The 23,999-nt window shown below is 38.4% G+C and overlaps 1 protein-coding gene across 1 annotated transcript; it reads right to left on the bottom strand.

Moving 5' to 3' along the window:
• Positions 1-22,172, bottom strand: FEM1C (fem-1 homolog C). Its single transcript, XM_060009001.1, has 3 exons — positions 22,029-22,172; positions 20,457-21,174; positions 1-4,666 (listed from the first exon to the last, which is right to left on the bottom strand). Exons 2-3 carry the CDS (start codon positions 20,998-21,000, stop codon positions 3,360-3,362), a joined length of 1,851 nt encoding a protein of 616 aa, XP_059864984.1. The 5' UTR covers positions 21,001-21,174; positions 22,029-22,172; the 3' UTR covers positions 1-3,359.
• Between the last annotated feature and the right edge of the window lie 1,827 nt (positions 22,173-23,999).

Here is a 23,999-nt window from a genome sequence, read left to right as displayed (position 1 = left end):
GCAAATTTAATTTTATTAAACCTTACAATGAATGTTGTGGCGTATCATTTTCCATTGTGTGACAGTTTATTGGCTGGCATCTGAATACAGTACTTTTTGGAAAAATACACAATGGGAATTGACAAAAGGGAGAGAAACTAGTTGCTTAGTGATGTATGAGGGCAAAAAGAAAAAGATGACAATTAATTTTAGTTTTCCTAGTAACTAAAATGGTTAAAGTTCCAAGCAATAATGCTGCTGGTACAGTGCACAAGAATATGGTTATTATCTCATCCGGCCCCCACAATTCTGGGGAAATTAAAAGGATTATTATACCTGTAAAATTCAACCTAAGGCTTCTGCTGGGTAATATTATTTTAAAGAGCTACTTTTTCAAATATAACCTCAACAGTTTTCCCAAGTCACAGGAGACGGGGGCCTCGAAAACATTATACATTACAAGTCACTTTACAAGTGAGCAATCACTTAACTGCAAAATCATAATGGGCACCAAATTACCTTTGGTTGATTTGGGCTAATGTCCCTGTCAGATTTATGGATAAGAAAATGACTCTTTTTAAAATCTGTAATCCACTTGTCTTTAAAATGTAGACTGGCATCTAAATAAAATGACCATTTCTTTTACAGAAATGATCAAGAGTGGAACATCTAAAATTCAGCAGGCCTTAACAGGGGATTTTTATGGAAATGCAACCAAAACTTATACATTAGCTCCAGCCAACATTACCATACTACAGTGTACAGCTGAGAGTACAATTAGCTCATTATTAAATTACTCATCTGTTGGTTAAAAAAAATAACACAAACTTAATTTTTTTTTTTAAATTCAGTCTCACAATTTTGTGAATACTTTCTGACAAAGGCCTTAAACAGTATCTGAGGGCACATTTATGAAACAACCTCCTCTAAAATAAAATGGACAATTTTGAGCTTTTAAACTACGTGATTTTTCAAGAGCTCCTAACATCATTTGGGGAGATGGCAAATAGAGAACTGTATCTTAATTGAAATAAGGCATTTCAGTTATCAAGACTGAGGAATAGTTCTAAGTTATCTATATTCAGTGGTGGGAAAATGCTATGTAAAGAAATCCTTATTTTATACTAGAGTTGCACAATTCAAATTCACCTATAAAATAGTGTGAGATGTGCCTTACTATAAGAGCATGTAAGCCCTCCTACACCCTCCCAAAAAAAGGAATATTAAATCAGTTAAAATCCAATTGCTCACCGTTCACCCCAAAATTATTGAGATCAACTAATGTAGATTTACTGTACTTGCAAAATTTTCCTTTCTTTAAAAAAAAAAAGGCTGTTCACACATATAATTCTTATTCCAGAAGGTCAGAGGCAAATGATTTCAAAAATTGATATCTGATATTTCCAGAATAATTATCTAAATCACAAACTATTCTTAATTTATGTGGCAGTTCAAATATTTCATCAAATTTTCCTATAGTAAACAAGATATTAAAATCTCTTCATCAAAAGGTTGCAGAGCAACCATTTATATCCAAATCACCTTTTTCAATGGTGAAATTAAATATACAACCTAGTAAAATGAGTAAGGATATCTCTTAAAAAATTAAACTTCAATTATTTAACCAGAAAGTTAAGTCTAATGCTTTTTTGTTTATTTACTATTCTTCATTACAAGTTTTTTACTGAGTAAAGATGAAATAAACCTAATGTGACTGTTTGCAATGATGACTCCTTAAATACCCCTACATCAACCCTCAGAATAAAATGTCAACACAAAAATCCAAGTGATCAGGCTCATTAAACTCACAGGTAAACTGAGTTTTTCCTCAAACCAATAAGGAGCTTTTTATTCAGAACAATTGCATTAAGACATTTGCAGGGCAAATATGCCATCATAAATTTTATTCTGAATAACAATAAAGTGCTGAATGATAATTACCTGAATCTTTTTTAGTACTTTTCACTTATTTTTTCTTAAGTTAAAAGAGCCCTTTCTGTGGCATTAGCAAAGCTGTGAAAAAAAAAAAATCCAAAAAAAAAAAAGAAAACAAAGAAGGGAGGGAGAGAGCAAAGAAAGAAAAGAAAGGAAGAGAGAAAGAAAAAGAAAGAGAAAAGAAAAGCTAATTTTCAGTAAGGGAAGAGGAAGCACTGCAACCTTTTGTGTTTAATTAGGGTGACAAATAATTGAGACCAAAGTAATTCATGCAAGTTATCTTCAAAGGTATACTTAAGCTTGAAGAAAGAAGGAACACTGTTACTGACCTCTGATACTATGGCAGTAAATTGCATACTAAAAATACCTTAATTATCCTAGATGCCTAGATCTGGCTTGGCAAGCATCATGCCACTGACATGCTTCAGCTCTTTTTTGTAAATAAAAGTGATTTGCAGTTCAATTACTGAATACTTCAGTGTGACTCATTAAGCTGTGTGATAAAACTTTGAGGTTAAATTTAAGCAAATTCTCTACACCTAATCACATCATCAGCACAAGCAGGACAATGCTGGCGCAGCATGAAAGGTGGGTCACTTTACAAAGATTCTTCCTTTTACTGCATGATATATTAAGACGACAGACCTAAATTTCAACTGGGTTAATGAGTTAGAATAGCTTTGTTTCCCAAATTTAGCACACAATAATTTCAGTGGATTAGAGAAAGAAACCTCAGATGTAAAGAAAAAAACAACAAAAAAGCTTGAGCTGTGGTAGCTAACCTGTAGCTCTAAAAATTGTCATGCTACAAGAGTACTTTCGTAAAATGAACTTTGTAACATACTTAGCAGTGTTTCGGAGTTGAAGGTGACCAACTGCTGCATAGAAAATATGCTAACATACAACAGTCAAGTTGAAGCCAGTGCATAGAGAAGATAAAGCACTTATGGTAACTGCAAATGGTAACAAGTCCATAAAGTTTGTACAACCTAACATGGATCCATAAGGGGAAAGAAATTGATAAGTAGAAATGGTTAAGTTAAAAATGAGGTGGAAACAGGGGAGAAGCTCAAAGAGAAGGAAGAAGCACAAAAAAGACATTCAATTGTATAAAATTCACAAACCAGAAAAGTATAAAGACACCACTGAAAAATGGTTAACTCTATCCCAAGCACCCAACAGCAAACAAAACCAGAATGGATAAGCCTTTGGCAGACAATTTTAGAAATCTGAATATGAGATTACATTTCTCAATAATTCACAAACAATATATTATATGCTATATTTATATTAAATACTGGGAAACCAATCCTGTAAATTTGATGCTTACAATGCTTTAGCCAATGAGAGCACGATGAAATCAAGCTAAATGAATGCTGGTGTTACCACAACAGTGCTCATTTATGAAACAACTGTTACCAAGTCGTGCTTCAACAGTCAAATTATCATCTATGAAGTGAAACGAAGGTCTCTAGCTTTTCTGGGATATGCCCTTTATAGTATATTCTATGATTCACTATGACACGAGCAGCTAGACACTGCAATGTGGTATGATTTATAGGCTGGATCAAATTTTTAGCCATTTCCTTCTCGTCCAGCAAGTCACTAGCAGTTTGTTTGTGCAAGTTTGTGGCATCAAAATGTGCACCTGATTTAATAAGGAGATTCATGATGTCTGGATGGTTGTTCAGAGCAGCGATATGGAGGGGACTGTTGTCATCCGAGTCTCTGACGTTCACATCAGCACCACATTCTATCAGTATCGCAGTAACTTGCAGAGATGGAAATTTACAAACAGGGTACTGCCCTACACAGGTAGTATTCTTGTCCACAGCCAGATGAAGAGGGCTGAAGTTATTCTTTCCCCTTGGATGCAGCTTAAGAAACCTGTATATAGTTTGCTTTTTGAAATGATCCTGTTCTAGAGTACAAGGAACTTTTTCTAATATGCAAATCAAGTGCAAAATAATGGAAAGAGCCTTATTTAACTGTAATGGGTCTGCTGGACACTGAGTTTGTTTGATCGCTCGCTCTATTTCAAGGACACTTTTGCACAGTATGCCCATAAGATCATCAAATGTAACAGTGGTTCCCAGACCTTTAGCCCTATACTGTAGCATAAAAGAGAACAGTTCTGCAAAAGATAATAAGCTGCTGGCGGTCATCGGGCTTAGAGGGTCCAAATTGTTCTGCTGCATATCCAAAGCATACTTCCATAGGTTGATGCATCGTTTGAAATTTCCAGAGTCTGCATAGACAGCACCTCTATATCTAATATAGTAAGAGGTGTCAGGATGAGAAGGACCGAGAATACGTTCTCTAATTAATAGTGCCTGCATTCTCATCTCATCAGGATCAGCAATAAGACCTTCTAGCTCTTCTGCACTGTTTACCTCCTTGGCATAATCATAAGCCATTATTAGTGTCTGCGGTACTGGTTTGCTAATTATATTAGTCCTATCACTGTACCTCATGTTCATTGCCTTTTTCCAGTATTTCAAAGCCCCAAGGAGATCTCTTTTTTTGTCTACAAATGTAGCTCCCAGAAGCTCTAGAGCATTGATCCTTTCTGTCTTGCTGGTCTGTGCATGGTGAGTCAGGAAATCCACAATATTTGTGTGACCAGTCACACTTGCTGAGAGAAGGGGAGTCATTCCATAACCATCCTTTTCCATCTTGGCACAATACATAAGAAGCATCTTCATGATGTCCAAACTTCCAGATTCTGCGCAATCATGCAATGCAGTATTACCTTAAGGAGGAGGAAAAGAAGAGATAACATATTTGAGGGACCAGGATATAATGTAATACATATGTATACTTTAGAATCTAAAGAAAAGCAGGCAGCTCCAAGCTGCCCTCAATGGGACATACTTTAATTTGATTACAAATAAGAAAAAATGATCCCCAGCACCTAAAGCTAATATCTGACACACAGCAGGGGGAAAAAATATTGGTTAAATTCTTTGAATAAACGAAATGACAAAATAAGGCATGAAAAGATATTCAAAGTCACTAAATGAAATTCAAAATTAATCCACGGCCTCTTGATATTTTTCAGTAATGTTTTCAAGTGTATATTCTACAACTAAAAACTGAGGAAATGAAATTAACCACCTATTTACAGTTTTGCTGACAGTCACTTAACTTTCTGGGTCAGACTCCACATTTATAAATAAGAAATCTAGTCTGTAACACCTAAGAGTCTCCAATTTGATTCTAAGAGCCAGAAATTATTTTTTCAGTATTTCTGATTGCCAAGTGAACCTCAGCTGTTTTAGTCAAAAATCTTGGTAACAAAGTACAATACTTTCTTCAAAAAACTCACATAAGAAAAACAAGTCCACTGAAACCTAAAAAATATGTGGGTGGTTCAACATGAACTTTAAAAGGAGACATCTGAAGTGTCCTTTCATAATGGATTATTTCCCACTGTAATTTAATTTTCTTAAACATTCTTTTTAAATGTACTAAATGTTCTAACACCGTCCGATTCTTCCCACACATGCATTAAAACTGACAATAGACACTGGCACATTAGTGAAAGGCTGTGTGGATGGAACATACTAAGACATAATCACTCATTTAGCTACGTAAATTTAATCTAAACATTCTACTAATGATCAAAACAGAAATTATCATGCAGACCTTTGATATCTACATACACTGTTTACAGAAAATTTCAACAGTCTTTTTAGGCTGTGTGTGTGAAAAATAACTAATATAGCTGGCTGAGACAGCTATCTTTAGAAAGACCTGCTTGCAAGGATGGCCCTGGGCTGGCATCTGGAATGTTGTCTGGTAAACAGTTCCAAGATATAAAACTTTCCCTAAATGATAAGGGTGGGCTTTTATGCTGACTACCTGCTTTCCTTCTGGGACTCTGGAATTTTGCGTATGTGCTCAGCAGAGGGTGCCTTTGTGACCAGTGCCCAATAAAAACCTGGACATTGAGTCTCTAACCATCCTCTCATCAATCAAAATGGGTTTCCCTGGGCAGGAATATTGCACACATGCATTTATGTTGCTAGGGGAAGACAGCTCTTTGTGACCTCACAGGAAGGAGAGAGCATAAAAAAGCCTGCACAAAGATTCCTCTAGGCCCCAACTGTGCCTTTCCTCTTATGATCCAGGTACATGTCCTTATTATATCACTGTAATAACTCTTAGCCATGAGTACAACTGTATGCTAAGTTACCTGCAAACATGGGGGTGGCCTTGAGGACCCCTGACACAGGATGTGTACTAGAAAGTTGTTTAAACCTGAATACTTCACATAACAGATCTACAGATAAAATTCCAAAAAGCACAAGTTGTAATACATTAGGACTTTAAATCTCTTCACAAGTTTATCCTGTTTATTAGTCTTCCATGATATCTATAGGGATTATATTAAAAAATCTGGATATGTTGTGACCCAGGATTCCAATGGTCTACAATGGAAGGGTGTCTGATAGAATGTTTTAGCAATGTGTATGGTAACCAACCACTAAGAGAGCCCAGAACTTCTGACTACTAATGTTCATTTGCTCAAAATAATTTCAATTAAACATGACTACTACTAAGTATATTTTTAAAACTCTTTTGAATTATGGATCCCTAATATTCCCATTTTCTCTAAGAAATAGACAATATAATAGAAATATAAACAGAAGGCTTAGATGGCATTCTTCTCTATTCAGAACAATAAAATCAAGAAAAAGAATGCAGCAAAAGCCAGTTTTTTAAGTAACTGAATTGACATATTAGAAAAATGCAGAATATATATATTTTGAATACACCATATACTGAAAAAATGTTGTTTTGTTTTGTTTTTTGTTTTAAAGGAATAAGAGACTCTCACATCTAGTATTGGCAGAGGTAGCATGATTACCCTCCCAATCAGAACCAGAAAAGCTGAAAACTGCATTTAAAAAAAATCTGTACGACCGCCTGTAAGAGCTCACAGGGAGACAACATCCAGGAGAATAAAGAAAATTAGTTAAGTAAAGTCCAGAATTTGGGGAAGCTTTCCCCAACGACCTCTATTGATTCTGGAATAGGCAGCTAAAAAACTGGGCAGAGCTTTTGACCTTTCAGGGCTAGAGGAGAAAACTGGAGTCCAAAGCCCATTAAGAAATCCCTATACACTTTAGGTTATAGCTCTGAAGGGCTGCTCTCTAGGAGTTAAGGTGAAGTGCAAAGAAACCAGCGTTCACAGGCACTGAAATGCAAGTTAAAATCATCTTTATATTGAATTAAAGTGATCCAGAACTGCTAGTATATATGTAATTAAGCCAGAAGCAAATACAAATACTACTTAGATGAAGATATTATCATATTAGAGCTCAAATTATTTTTATATATTCTTCATATATAATGTTTGGTATCCAATCAAAAATAATGGACAAAAGAGAAAACAAGGAACCACAACACAAAAACCAAGGATAAGAGCTAAGAGAAAAGCCCAACAGAAGATCTAGATAATACAGTTATCAGACACAGACTTTAAAGTAATAATTATGCTTAGAGTATTCAGATATTTAAAAAAAATTTGAGAATTAGAAAACTGCAAACTACAAAAAAGAACCAAACGGACATTCTAGAACTGAAAAACTCAATGGGTGGCTTTAAAAGCAGACTACACACAGCTGAATAGAGAATTAGTGAACTAGAAAATTAAGTCAGATGAAAATACATAGAAAGAAGCATGCAAGTGAAAGGATGGAAAAACAGGAGACTATAGAGACAGAGGAAACGATGTCAGAAGGGATAACATGCTTAAAACCAGAATTGTAGAGTAAGAAAATAGGCCCAAAGCAATATTTAAAGAGATAAAGTTTGAGAATCTTCTGAAGCTGATGAAAGATTAAGCATAAATTTAATAAGTTTTATAAACAACAAGGATAGACAAAAAGAAAGCCACACTGAGGCACTCTACGGCAGAACCATTAAAAACTAAGGACAAAGAGAAAAATCTTAAAACCAAAGAATAGGTGGACATGACCTGCCAAAGAACAACAATTAGACTGACAGCAAAGTTCTAATCAGAAACAAGAGAAGCCTTAAAGCACTAAAGGAAAATAAATGCCAACTTAGAATTCTGTGAAGTAAAGGACCGTTTCAGGTGAGAAAGAAAAGATGAGCCACATGGAAGCCTGGAAAGGAGAGTATCAACATTGACAGAAAGGGTAAATTTGTGAGATATCTAAATAAATATTGACGTTAAAAATAGTATCTTGTAACAGGGTTTGAAACACATATAGAAGAAAAATGCTTGAAAGCAATAGCATAAAAGTAAAGAGGGTAATTGGAGTTGAAGTATTCTAAGATTTCTGCCTTGCTTGGAAAGAGGTAAAATTAGAAATTTATGTTAGCCTTTGATAAGTCAAAGTAGTACTATCTAGAGTAACCACTAAAATAATAGAGGCTATGCATGCATATAATTACTATATCCTCTAATATAGAGAAAAAATGAAAAATAATCCAAACAAAGACAGAAACAAAGCAAAACAGGTAGACAAATAAAAATCAGTAAGTAGCTAGGAGATTAAAGCCCAAATATATAAGTAGTTACATTAAATACAAGCAAACTAAATGTTCCATTAAGACAAAAACTGTCAGACTGAAAATACAAACACACATAGAACTCAACTACATGCTGCTTACAAGAGAAATACCTTAAATGTAAGGATAGAAAAAGGTTTAAGTGAAAAGATGAAAAAATATATATACTTTATGCAAAAATTAACCATAAGAAAGCAGTCTGATATTAAAATATCAGATTAAGTAGACTTTAAAACAAAATACATGATTACAGATAAACATTTTATAATGGCATAAAATTCAAAACAACAGAAAGATATAATTCTAAATTTGTTTTCACCTAAAAACAGCAAAATAAATAAAGCAAAAATCAACAGAACTACAAGGAAAATCAGATAAATCCACTCATAATACATTAGAACACACCTTTTTCAGTTTAGGAGACCAAAACCAATAAGGATATTGAAAATTAAATGAACACTATAGAATTTAATTTTTTTCTAAGGACACATGGAACATATACAAATGCTGACTACATTCTGGGCCATAAAATGAGACTCACACAAATGTCAAGGGACTGAAATCACTGAATATGTTCTAAGTCCACAATACAAGTTAGATTAAAAACAAGCGGAAAAAAAAAAAAAACCCTAGAAAAATCTCCACATATTTGAAATTTAAAAATATACTTTTAAATAGCCCACGGGTCAAAGAAGGAATCCCAATGGAAAGCAGAAAATATTTTTATCTGGATGATAATAAAAATGTTAAATAAAAAATCTTGTGGGATATGGCTAAACTATGCTTAAATGTACATTAGAAAAGAATGGCTTTTTGAAAAAACAGCTAAGTTTCCATCTCAAGAACTTATAGGGGAAAAACAATATATTAAACCTAGAGAGACTAGAAGCAAATAATAAAAAACAGAAATAAATGAAGAGAAAAGGTACCAGTATGCTAGCACGGCATTTTTCCCCTAAATTGTATTAACTATTGCAAACTTATATTAATAACTATGCAAAGTAGAGAAGATAAACTTGTTCTACAAACAGAAACCAGAGAAACTGGTAGTAAAATAAAAACCCATGTCTCCCAATTGCCATTTCAGTGTATTGCTCATTACTAAGGTCATATTTTAAATGCTAGTCATACTACACTCCAGTGAATAATTTATTTCTAATATAAACCAAGCATCATAATAAAACTTCCACCAATCATATTACTTTCCAGCTCAAAAGCTTTCATGCTTCCTCTAAAGAAATAGCTGAAAATCTTTAAGATTTCAAAATTTTACAGCATTGATTCTCAAAGCACTATCTGTGTGAGGATGAGAAAGCAACAAGGCAGAAATCTATAGTTTTAGAAGGCATGTCATGTGAAGTAAAGCTTAATCTTGGTAGTGGGAACACACATAAGAAGATATACTCTGGGAAATAGATTTTTAAAAAGAGAAATATTTCCCTAACCTACCTCTCTAGCCTCATTCGTTGTCATCTCCAGTATGAATGCTGCTCTGTGAATCTAGCCCAGGAGCCAGCAAACTTCTTCTGTAAAGGGTTAGATAGTATTCCAGCTTTTGCAGTCCATAAGGTCTCTGTTGTAATCACTCAACTCTACCATATAACAAAAAGTATCCATAGGCAATTGGTTAAATTAATGGACATGGCTGTTTTCCAACAAAACTTTACTTATGGACATTGAAATGTGGCTTTTGTGTAATTTTCACATGTCATGATATATTATTCTTCATTTGATTTTTTTTTCAACCATTAAAAAATATAAAAAATATATCTTAGTTCTCAGGCAGTACAAAAACAGGGGGTGGGCAGGATTTGACCTCTGGGCCAGAGTTTGCCAACACCTTCTCTAACCCAAAAGACATCATCAATACCAGCCACACACAAGGCAAAGAAACGGCTTAGGCTTCCCATCACTGTATTCTAAGTTACCTCTCCCAGTTCCTGGAATAGTCCCGCTTACTTCCACCTCCATGCCTCTTCTCTTAATTTTCCTGTCAATATACTCTTTCTTCTTTGCCTTTTTAACTTCTTTTCCTCCAAGTTGCACCAGAAATTTCAGCTGCTCAAAGAGGCCTTCTTGGTTATACTATGTCAATTTATCATTTTGAGAATGCCTGGTGAATAAATGTTTCATTCATCCTGGTAAGTACTCATGTTATATCTACTACTATAATCTTATGTAATACCTTACATAATATGTTAGTGCTTCACAAATAGGTTTTCTTACCTAAACTGTCTATTCCTAAAGTACACAGAGCCTATGTTATATTTCCTGTATATCCCAGATAGCAGTTATTTAGCACAATATCAAAGCTAAGGTAGATTCTTAAATTTTTAATACTTGATATCACAAAAAATGATTCAAATAAGGACAAAATAACTTTAAAAACTAAAATCTTAGGGCTTCCCTGGTGGCACAGTGGTTAAGAATCCACCTGCCAATGCAGGGGACACAGGTTCGAGCCCTGGTCCAGGAAGATCCCACATACTGCAGAGCAACTAAGCCCGTGCACCACAACTACTGAGCCTGCGCTCTAGAGCCCATGTGCCACAACTACTGAAGCCCGCATACCTAGAGCCCATGCTCCGCAACAAGAAAAGCCATCGCAATGAGAAGGCTGTGCACCACAATGAAGAGTAGCCCCTGCTCGCTGCAACTAGAGAAAGCCTGCGCACAGCAACGAAGACCCAACGCAGCCAAAAATAAATAAATACATTAAAAAAAAAAAGTAAAATCTTAGCAGGAGGGGATCACCTTTATTATTCTAACAGGTTAAGTATATAACTGCCACACTTTCATGCCCTGGAAGCCCTAAAAAATTTCTGAATTATAACCTAGACCATTACTTAAAAGTTAAGAAAACAGAGGTCAAAAAAAATCCCCAATACAAAAGCATAATTTTACAGCCACTATGTCATGTCTCCAAGTGTCTTTACATAGTATATTTTGATAAAGTTGTAATCAGAAAATATACAACTGTTTCCTGCTTTTCACCTACATCTTAGTCATTTTGTCATGTTCCATGTATATAGTCTACATGAACTATTTACACAGATACTACATAATCACTCTTAATGGCTTTATGGTTAAAGTTCAAGTAAGGAGGCATGTCATAATTTACATAAACACTTCTCTGTTGATGGACATCTGCATTCCTTCAGAATTTTCACTATTAAAATTAATGCCTAAAAAACTATAAGGACAGATAACAGACCAGTGATTGCCAGAGGGTGGGTGCTGAGAGAATGGTTAACTGCAAAGGGGCATACAGGAAGTTTTCATTCCACCTCTATTGTAGTGGTGGTTAAATTACAGTTTATGTTTTTCAAAACTTAGGGAACTGGGCTTCCCTGATGGCGCAGTGGTTGAGAATCCGCCTGCCAATGCAGGGGGCACGGGTTCAAGCCCTGGTCCAGGAAGATCCCACATGCCGCAGAGCAACTAAGCCCACGCGCCACAACTACTGAGCCTGTGCTCTAGAGCCCGCGAGCCACAACTACTGAACCCGTGTGCCACAATTACTGAAGCCCGCACGCCTAGACCCCATGCTCTGCAACAAAAGAAGCCACTGCAATAAGAAGGCTGCGCACCTCAACGAAGAGTAGTTCCCACTCACCGCAACTACAGAAAGCCCACGCGTACCAACAAAGACCCAACACAACCAAAAAAATAAAAAAAGTAATTGTCGTGATGGCTGCACAAATCTGTGACCATACTAAAAATCAATGATGGGTGGTTTTTAAATGCGTGAATGGTATGTGAATTATGTCTCAAAGCTGTTTTAAAATCAAAGTATTTGTTTTTAGTAAAGTATAAGTTTTGACTGATAGAAACAGCAATTAAAAGGTTTTTTATCATAACAGATTTGTCTGGAAATGCACAAAAACAGTTCTTATTGTAACAGGCAACAGCCAATTTTGACTCCATGTTGGATCTGTTTCTTGGACTTTAGCCTTTGCTTTTCGTTGCTTTTGTTATTATAATCATACATAATTTCCTGCCTCAGGGAACCCTACCCACCTGTGAATGGCTGCAAGAAAAAAAGAAATTAACACATCCCCTCCGGGAGGCTGGCCATTCCAGGAGATGTTCTCCAAGACTGATGGCCGTTTTTACTTTACTTCCTCCCCACCTCTCCCTCTCTATTCTGCCTTTTTACTTTACTTCCGATTCTGTAAAAAAAACTGGCATCCAGACCCCATAAGGTGGTTTTTTGGGGGACCCTAGTCTGCCATCTTCTCGGTCTGCCAGCTTTCCGAATAAAGTGGTACTCCTTGCCGCAACACCTCGTCTCCCGATTTGCTGGCCTGTCGTGCGGCGAGAAGAGTCAGCTAACACGACAGCTCCAGCTCGCTCATCATCTCTCCTCTTTAGCCTGCTGTGCTTGGCATCCATTCTTCTACCTTGCAGCTGGGGCTAAGCCGAGTCTTTAAAGAGAGGTCCACCTATAAACATGGGGGCGGGGGGGGGGGGAGGGGTGCAGTTCAACTGCATAACAAGGCTGATTGCAAGCATTTTACTCCTGGAATAGCTAATTGGTATGTGTTAAGGGAGCAGGCGGGAAGGGGTGAAGAGGAAAACTTTAGGATATCAAAGGAGCACTAGAAGGTTCCTCTGCTCAGAATATTTCCCTTCCCCATGTATGCTGTAACACCAGAGATACTCAAGGACAAGAGTTTGAAAAAAAAAAAAAAAAAGAATCAAAAATAGGATAGGGGGCTTCCCTGGTGGCGCAGTGGTTGAGAGTCCGCCTGCCGATGCAGGGGACGCGGGTTCGTGCCCCGGTCCGGGAAGATTCCACATGCCACGGAGCGGCTAGGCCCGTGAGCCATGGCCTCTGAGCCTGCGCGTCCGGAGCCTGTGCTCCGCAACGGGAGAGGCCACAACAGTGAGAGGCCCGCGTACCGCAAAAAAAAAAAAAAAAAAAAAAAAAGATGATAAAAAACTACTGGTATTAAGATTACCACGTACCTTCCCCTCATTAATTCTTTATATAAGGCAGTGAGCTAGGAACACAGAGAAATTTAACAATACAGGTCCTTGAGCTCACAACAAAGTTAAATGCTAAAAAATGCTCAAGATGCATTCATGTGACTCAAGGGGGATGAGGACTTGCCTTTGAAATGGGTCTTGATAGCAAGCAGTAATATCTGAGCTAAGGGATCAGGACTAAATTCAACTAATAATAGTATAATTTGATGAAGATTACACAACATAAGTTGATGAAAACATCAACATTACAATTCAGACTTACATTCTAGTTCAGACTCTCTATTCAACTGCAGCTCTACCCAAAGGTAGGGAAAAAAGAGGAAGAGATATTTTAATCAAATTTGCATCCGTGTGACTTCTTTACCTGGGCCTCTCCCCAACTCTTCCACCTCTATCTTCCAACACATGCATTCCCGATGTCTCAGTAGCATACATCTTTAGAATGCCATGGGCTTCCTAAATTTTCTTTTAAACAAATTTAATTAATCAATGTGATTAAAATCTCATAAAGATGAACTCAGTGAGGGAACTATATGTAGCTAAAAGATCAATAAGTAAAACTTAACCACTGCCTTAAATTTGTGTTGCTGGGGATGACTCTGAAATAGCAGTAGTGTTCAGGAGCTACTCATTTTCACCATCTTCAGTTCAATCTTGTGAGGACACAGTTTACAATCCAATCTTCACGGATAGAGGAACACAATAGATATTTCCCTACTGCACTCAATAGACACATCATCTACAGCTTAGCTTCCCCAACTAGGATGCCAAGTTTCCCCGAAGACACAGAGAAAGTGTGCCAGGAGATACAGGAGGGAAAAGGATGAACAAGAAACAACCTGCAGGAGCAACTTGATCTGGGATTAAAATGTTAATGAATTCAACTAGTTAAACATTATTATTATAACAAAATAAGTATGGAATGTTACAGAGTAGAAAGAAATTTTAAATCCCTCTCTTTCACTCTTCTCTGCTACTAGGTGTGTTCTGAGGTAACCAAGAGCTGAGCTAGAGTTCTCAAAGAAAAACAGAATTTCAGCTTCCAACACTCTCAGTCCTGAAGTATACAAATAAACTACCTACATGACAATAGTCATTATCCTTGTCCATTCTCTTAATACCAACCATTCTTAATTTACAGTGGAGATTTTCTTACATGAAATTCCTTTGGATTTACAGTGGATAAGAGAAAAAAAGGATTTCTTTTTTTTAACATTCTCTTGATTGAAATACATCTATACCCTAAACTGCCTATACTATAGGAGAGAAAGAATGCCTGGGGTTTGCTTCAAGCTCCTGCAGAGAACAAAAGGAGGGAGAAATATATTTTTTAACATATATTAGCAAATGTGGATAAATGCTGAAGCAAGGTGATAAATACATAATGGTTCTAAGTATTCTTCTCTCTTTCTCCACTTACATATAAGTTAGAAAACTTCCATAATAAAGAGGCAAATAGGGGCTTCCCTGGTGGCACAGTAGTTAAGAATCCGCCTGGTGGGCTTCCCTGGTGGCGCAGTGGTTAAGAATCCACCTGCCAATGCAGGGCACAGGGATTCGAGCCCTGGTCTGGGAAGATCCCACATGCCACGGAGCAACTAAGCCTTGTGTGCCACAACTACTGAGCCCACGTGCCTAGAGCCCGTGTTCTGCTACAAGAGAAGCCACTGAAAGGAGAAGCCCGCGCACCACAAAAAAGAGTAGCCCCTGCTTGCCACAACTAGAGAAAGCCCGCACACAGCAATGAAGACCCAATGCAGCCAAAAATAAAGATTTAAACTAAATTAATATAAATAAATAAATAAAACCAAGGTTTAAAAAAAAAAAGAATCCGTCTGCCAATGCAGGAGACACGGGTTCGAGTCCTGGTGCAGGAAGATCCCACATACCATGAAGCAACTAAGTCCATGTGCCACAACTACTGAGCCTGTGCTCTAGAGCCCGCGAGCCACAACTACTGAGCCCGCGTGCCACAACTACTGAAGCCCGCACGCCTAGAGCCCGTGCTCGCAACAAGAGAAGCCACTGCACTGCAACAAAGAGTAGCCCCCACTCGCCACAACTAGAGAAAGCCTGTATGCAGCAATGAAGACCCAGTGCAGCCATAAATAAATAAATAAATAAAATAAAAGATTTATTTATTTTTAAAAACGAGGCAAAAAACTGCCTGATCTAGCTCTCTCAAACCCTTTTAAAGTTAACCATACTTACGAGCCTACATGGTTTTCTCCCTTTTCTAAGCTCCTATAGAGTTCTACCTGTACCACTCACTTTTCACCATCACTGTCTTAATGTCTTCATGTACGTATTTCTGTACTACAAGGACCAGAAAACAGTCCTTGCCATCCAAGAGCTTATAATCTTTCCTCTCCTAAATGCAACACATTCATTCAACAAACTCATTTATCAATTGCCCCCTGTGGGCCAGATTACTCTTTCTAACACATGGATACAAACACCAGGTCTCTAGCCTCAATGAGCTCACAATGTAACAGAATTAGAATGTACTAAGATGGGTTTCTCTAAAAAAAAAAAAACACCTCAGTCGTTCCTCTGCTGAAAACATTCACCGACTTACCTACCACTGCATAAAGAATAAAGTCAAACTCCTTTACCTGGAAGTCAATGTCCTTTTATACTCTAGCCCTGACTGCCCTTTGGTCCAAATATGCTACTTTCCAATTTCTGTACCCTCCAAGCATATTTCTCAATGTGTCTTTCCTTATGCCATTTCCTAAGCCTTAAAAACTGGATCAAATCCCTTCTGCAGATCTCAACTCCAACAATCCTTTCAAAGCCCAGTTAACTCCATGAGGCCTTTCCAGTCAGTACACTCTTCCAAAATCCTATATAATGAATTTATACCATTCCTTTATCGGTGAACAAATGTGATGTGCTGTATCTTTTCAGAGCCTCCACAATGTCCAACACAATATCTGGCCTACAGAAAATGCACAGGAATTATCCTATTACTAATTTACTTAATTACCTTGGGTATCTAAAATAATTGACCCATGCGTGAGGATAGCCTGTCCTCTGGGGCCAGTCTCCCCAATCCCAACTCAAAGAGCTGTTCTATATAGGTCTGTAGTACTCAACCAATCACTTTCAGGTGCTCAATTTCCAGTCAAATTTGGGTGTAAAAGCAGAATTGAGGGTTTAAGTAACTTTTCCATAGATCTGCAAAGTCCTATTATGAGTCAAAACATAAACAAACAAACAAACAAAACCCTCAAATATAAAAGAACCAGGGCTTCCCTGGTGGCGCAGTGGTTGACAGTCTGCCTGCTGATGCAGGGGACACGGGTTCGTGCCCCGGTCCGGGAGGATCCCGCGTGCCGCGGCCACTGGGCCTGCGCGTCCGGAGCCTGTGCTCCGTGACGGGAGAGGCCACATCAGTGGGAAGCCCGCGTACCACAAAAAAAAAAAAGAACCAAAGAAAGCCAAAGATGACTATAACCGTGAAGTACTGAGATCAGTGTTATGGCCCTAAGATGGGCTTGTCTAATCACTCCTGATTTGAGGTCTATATTTAAATAGCAACCAACTTTCCTGTCTCAAAAATGAACTGTTGTGTTAAACTGCAGCAGCATTTCTAAATATCTCAGTTTTTCTCCCCCTTTTGAATGGCATGGGAAAAAATGGAACCCGCTGTCCCCTCAGGTAATGAGTTAGTTGGGGATAAAGTATTTCCAAAAATCTAAAACAAGAAAGCACTACTGCTGCATTTACCACAGTGTGGTTTAAGTATCTGCTTATGAACCTGTCTCTCCAAACAAGCCATGAGCTCCTGAAGAGCAGGGAATCAAGGACTGGATATCTTGTCTTACTCATCTTTGTATATCCTAAGTCAAACAGTCTGGCACACTCAAGGGACTCAATAAGTGCTCTTTCAATTAATGAATGAATTCCACCTTAGGTTAAAACATGTTCAAAATGCCAACAGCCTGTTAAAAAGTAATGGAAAGAGGTTAGATAATATATTCAAATGTCAACTGCCTGTTAAAAAGTAATGGAAGGTAGAAGTCACATGCATTTTATATTTAAGCAAACCAAGCATAATCTACTGACATTTTCCTTCTTCAGAACCATTTCCAACAGTTTACATATAAAATTTCCTAAGAAATTATCCCATTTTATCCCTCATCTTATCAGTCTTTTCCATTTTTTGCATGGGGATAAAAATGTGGGAAAAAAAAATCCTTTCTTGACACTCTACCAGATCCTTCTCCAGTGTTCCTGCCTCAGTTTCAAATAGTTCCTGTTTTTTTATTACCCCCCAAACCCATAAAATAAAAAAAAATCTGAAAAATCGATGAGGGAATTATCAAAGAATGGAAGCTTCAGGACCAGAGCGAGGGAGGTACATACGTACTTTAATCTGCCCCCAATATTCTTTAAGACTCACTGTCAAATTTAAAAGGCACCATGCAAAAGTTAAAGTACTGCACACAAAGTGATATGTTATATATACATATACTACACACGTATGTATTATGTGTATATATGTATGTATATAAAACTGAAGCTATATGAAAACAATTTTTGGTATAAAATTGTTTTCTCTTATGTGTACTTCTTTAAACAGCATAAATACTAGATATTGATACTGAGGTAAAAAAAGAAAAAACTCTAGAATTAGCCAGAAGAGGGAGTATACACATCCTCAAGTACAAAACTATATGATGATGGTGTTAAAAGGTTTTATTACCTCTGAAATAGCAAAGGTAATCAAGTTAAATATTGTTCACAGTTTACTAAGGGAAAATGCTCACTAAAATATGGGCTATTTACACTATAGTTCTCCCATACATTATATATCTAGAAGTATAAAGAACTTTGAAAAAGAGAATGAAAAATAGTACCAGTACTAACCTCTCCAGTGACCTAAGTTTAAAACATGCCCCAATTTGATTTAAATACGTGAGTTTATCAACAATCTCTACATCATTAGGCTGATGAATAAAAAGCCCAAAACAAACTAAAAATTCAACAAGCCTAAACATGCAGCCATACCTTTTAACCCTTTCTCTTCTAGGTATGATTTCAAAGCATTCCCAATACTAACATGGTCAATTAAGCAGTAATTTGTTCTTTTAAAACAAACATTCTTTAAAAGAATGATGATTGTTTAAAAAAAAAGAAAGTCATGCTGTCCTTTTACCCAACACCTACATCAAAGATAATCAGAAACAATAAATCATTCATAAGAAAGAATGTTTACAGAAACATTTCTTATAGTGAGAAGGCAGAAGCAATGTAAAACTCCATTAGTAGAAGAGTATGCAGCTACTGAAATTAAAGAGCTATTATTAATGACATTAAGGATAACATTTATTAAGCTAAAAAACAAGTACAGAAGAGCATATAAAATAAAATTTCATACATATATCTAAATGCAAAATTCAGTATCTTTGGGAGGATTATCTCTAAGTGCTGGAATTTTGTGAGATTTTATATTTCCTCAGGAAAAAAATTTACAAAAAAATCACAATGTGGCTGTAACATTTTTATGACAAACCTTTTTAAAAAAGATTATACTAACTTCAGTAAATATGTCCAGTAACTATGTGGTGCCCCATAATTGTGTGGTTTAGCCACTCTGAGAGGCAATCAGTCACTATCACAATGATAAACTGCACATTCACTTTGATTTAGCAATTACACTTACAGGTATTTATAATACAATTATTTTCACATAAGTGTGCAAAGCCACAGATTTGTTCAAGAATATTCACAGCAGCATTGTTTATTTTGGATGTGACCTGTCTGTCAACAGGGACTAGATAAATTATGCACACTCATACAATGAAATACTGTGTAGCCATGAAACAGAATGAGGTAGCCACGTGTGTTGGAGCTGAATGACATTCAAGATAAATTAAATTGAAAAAAAAGAAAGAACAGTATGCATCAACTAACAAAGAAGAAAGAGGGAGAGATATACAGACAAGTATACTTGTATTTGCATAGACTATCTTGAGGACACACAAAACACTGTAAACAATGGTAGCTGGTGGGTTGGAGGTCTAGAAATGAAGGGTGTTAAGACTTATTTTTCATACTAAACACTGTAAACCAATTTATATTGTGTGATTTTTTTTTTTACCATGTATGTATGCTCCTTTAAGTTTTATAGTTTTTTAATATTACGCAGTGAATTACTTTGCTGTTGTATAAACAAATATGTTTAAGGAAAATAATGCTAAGTATTAATATTATACTATCAAAACATTTGTTTTTAAGGGTTAAAAAAATCCTAAACTATCATCTGAACAGTATACATGACCATAAACCTGAACTCTTCTTCTGGACAAAGAAGTTTACATTGTTGCTAGTCAGCAAATCCACATCTGCTTAACCTAGTCCTTGTTCTGCTCTGGGCATTGTGGCAGTTTAAAAAAATCTGTTCTCTCTTGCTATATTTAATGAAAGGATTTTCTATTGGCCACACAGTAAGTATGGAATAAGGGAACAGATTTTCTCCTTTTCATGGATATTAATCCTCCCGGGTCAGTATGGCCTAGCCATCCCTGACAGAATAACAAATGAAATGCCTACATAAGACAAACATGACAATGACTCACTAAGTATAGTAGTTTCTACTCCAAGGGTATTCTAAGAAAATAAAACTAAGAAAAATATATTAAATCAAGTTAAGTAAACTAAGTAAATTAAGTAAACACAAGTCTAATGGCTCAGATCAACTGCCACTAACATGCTCGAAACTTTGGGGAACCCACTTCCCATAAATTGTAAGTTACTCCAAATAAAGAGAAAATGCGGCTTAACACAGTGATAGAGGGTGTTTTTTTTAAATCACATTTGTCCCATGTACTATCAAATACCAAAGAAACAATCAACAAGGTTATACTGGAAGGGATACCTAATCAAAATAGGTCTGTCAGTGTTGGCTTACTCAACACCACTGCTTATTATTATGTATCAAACTTCCTGAAAATAAGTGGTAAACACTTAAAAAATTAAAATGAATATGAACTCACCTTTAACACTTTTTCTATTAACATCTGCCCCCTTTTCAAGTAAATACTGAGCAATCTCTTTGTGTCCTTTGTAACATGAGATCATCAAGCATGTATGCCCATGTCGGTTTGACACTTCCAAATCAGCTTTGTGTTCTACCAGGTACTTGACTATTTCCAAATGGCCATCGAAACAGGCAGCTCGAAGAGGAGTTGAATTGGTTAAAGTCGTGTTGTTGACAGACGCTCCATGATTTAACAAAGACTGAACCACCTTCAGATGTCCTGCTGCAGAAGCGGCCCACAAAGGGGGAGCCCCCTCAATGGTTTCGCCATCAAAATTGACCGAGCCCCCGACTTCTATGGAGGCACTGCACTGCTCTAGGAGAAATTCCACCATGTCAAGGTGCCCATACCTGGCGGCCATCAAGAGTGGGGTGGCCCCATTTGTTTTTTCAGAGATCAAGGAGGAAACCTCCTCTTTAGATTTGCTTGCCAACAATTTGGTGAGAAGCCGGAGTTTGCCATCTCGAGCTGCATTAAATACTGCTGTCTTTAGATCCATTTATGTCCAGTTGAGAGGCTGTGCTTTATTTATCTTTCAAAGCAAAGCTCCAGCTTAACTCTATTGACACAGGCAAGGGTTACAGGAACCAAAGTTCAGTGTTAATCACGGCGCCCCAGAACGGATGTATGTTCTGTCTATTGCCGTCCAACATATGACAACCAGAGCGCCAAACTGGAGAAAGAAAAAAAAAAAAAAGTAGCGGTTTTGAAATTTCCATAGGTAAAGGCGAAAACACTAGGTTTTCTTAATTTTTACTCCTGGGGGCGGGGGGAGCCACACTTTAGGGACTACTCCGCCTCCCCAAAAAAGGTGGGAAAGAAGAATACAAAAAAGATACACACAGAGACCCAAATGTTACGGTGGGAGACAGTCTCTTCTCTGTATACGGTAAATTTAAACACTACAGGCAACCGGTTTTCTCGCCTCCTAACCAGCCAAGCTTTGGGCTAGTTTTGCTTTGCACACGCCCAGAGAGAGTACAACCCAAAGAGGCAGGAGACGCGGGTGCAGAAATGTTTCCCTTTCTCACATCTGCAGAGGAGAGCGGGCCAAGGGCGCGAGGCTGCAAGGCCTCGCCGTGGCCAGGATGGCTTTCGAGAAGGAACAAAAAAGGTCGGACCCAACAAACCGCGGCCAGCTAACGCCAAAACCCTCACCCAAAAGGTTCCCTCGCCTTTAAAACTACTCGAGGCTCTCAGGAAATCCGGCTGCCTTTTAGCTAACTTCGCCCGCCCCATTCTGATCCCCACCCCCCGCCCCGCAAAGGGGTCCGTAGGTTCCCCAAACCACAGCCGCCCCTACACAACCTTCACCTCTACCTTTTCCCGATAGGGGCAGCCCCCTCCCCAAGCTCCTCCATCAACCACGACCCCCTCCCGCAGGCCGATCAGCCTGTGGCCTCCAGCCCGCTGCCCGCCTTCCGTTCCTGCGAGCGCCCTCCTTCCCCTTCCCGCCCAGGCCTCCCCGCGGGAGCCTCAGGCCACGGCCCGGGCTCGGCCGACCGCCGCCGCCGCCGCCTCCACTACCTGCCACGGGGCTAGTCCTCCCCGCCGCCGCCGGCCGCTCGGGCTCGGGCTGCCCCCTCAAAATGAGACCGCTATCCGCGCCGCCGTCCGGACCGCCCAGCTCCGCCTGCGGCCGCACAGCTTCTCCATACCCCGCGCCCCACAGGAATGAATCCGGCCGCGCCGCTCGCCCCGCCTCGCCTCGCCCCGCCCCGCCCCGGCGAACTGCCTCCCGCCCTCCCAGTCTGCGCGGGCTGCAGCGGCTACAGCAGCAGCCGCGGCGGATGGTGTAATGGACTGCGGGACGGGGGCCGGACGTGCCAGAGCACTGCTTCACATCACCGACGCGGCAGCCTCGCCATTGGGCCGGGGGAGGGCGGCGGCTGCCGCGAGCAGCCGCCTAGGGGCGGGGCGGGGAGGGGCGGGGCGGGGCCACGCCGGAGGCGGTCGCCGAAGGTTGGCGGAGAGGCTGTCGAGGTGTAGGGGGCTGCTCCGCGCTCCACCTTTCGGGGCGCTGGTTTCGGGTACCTTTGGGTTCCAAGGCCATAACCCCCCAGAGGGGTGGTAGCCATTCTTTCTTTCTCGCAGACATCAACTCTCTCAAACTAGTCTCTTCTAAGGTTCCTTCCTTTGCTGGGCCCTGGAATATACCGAGCTCGTTATGAGGCCTCAAAAAAGCAAAACAAGAAAAACGCAACAAACTTGAGAAAAAGCTTAGTTTTGGAGGCTGCCAAACATGGCTTAGTTTATAAAAATATGAACTCTAAGAAAATATAAAGCTACAAGGAATGATAAAGCTTAACAGCAGTGTAAGTCATCGAGTTCTTCACTCTGAACAGTAAAACCAGGAAATGAGAGGAAGCTAAAAAGTTAATATAAATGAAAAGAATTACTACTTTATGCAGCAGGAAATAAACTTGTGGAATTCATGACGTTAACACATGGGATGTTTTAAACTAGGGTGAGGAAGAGTTTAAATATGTTTGGAGACTTAACACCCATAGTGAATCATGATGAGAAAATAGTTTTGAAAAACGTAGTTTTCAATCTCTTGAACACTTTATTTTGGGGGACTTGAACTCACACACAGTTTTTTGGTACCGTTAAGAGAAAGAGAATGTTAGATTAGACATTATCTGACCCCCAGTATCATAAGTGTAATTAGCATTATTACTTAAAAAGTAATGCAACATTAAAGACATTTTATTTAAAAATCACTTCATTTTTGCATATTTACTTATAGTATTGTCCAGAATTTTATGTAGTTTTGTATAATTGAAATAATAATTTACATACAACTACATATTTTGCTTTTTTACCTTAATATACTCTAAAGATTTCTCATTTTTTATGGTCTTAATAATCATTTTTAAGTGGGGCATTATATTTGCCTCAGGCAGTCAGTATATAGGCTCAACATCAGTACTCCAAAATTGAAGTTAAGGTTACTACCACTGAGAGGAAAATAAAGAAGGGCAGAATAGAAAGGATGAGGGTAGCAATCTATAAAAATCAAACAACCAAGAGGAATTGGCTGTTTTATCCCTAGTGTTAAAGATCACAGTTCTACACTCCCAAGGTGTAAACACCAGAGTACAGTTTCCCAACCAAGGCCTAATGTGAGCTGACCTATCTCTCTTATCAAATTCAATAAGATGTTGTAAAAATTTACATCAGTGGTCTTCAAATGGACATGAGCATCTCCCAGGGGATTTTCAAGGGGTAGGTGCACACTTAGTTTTAAGGCCACCAGTTTCTGAATCTTCAGCTTGCATCTGTATCACTTCCTAAAACTGATCTGCTGGTAAAGGAATGCAGTATGGCATCTCCCTGTTTCATTTCCCAACTCTTTTACAATAGCCATATATTTCCCAAATTGCAAAAATAAAGGACATAATTTTCACTCACTGAGAATCTTAAAATGGTGCATTGTTCCAGGGTATAAAACCAGGCAGGGCTTCCCTGGTGGCGCAGTGGTTGAGAGTCCGCTTG

This window comes from Delphinus delphis, chromosome 3 (genome assembly GCF_949987515.2).
Source record: "Delphinus delphis chromosome 3, mDelDel1.2, whole genome shotgun sequence".
Taxonomy (NCBI): Eukaryota; Metazoa; Chordata; class Mammalia; order Artiodactyla; family Delphinidae; genus Delphinus; species Delphinus delphis.
Note: the sequence above shows the minus strand (reverse complement) of the source record. Positions and strands in the feature narration are given on the sequence as shown.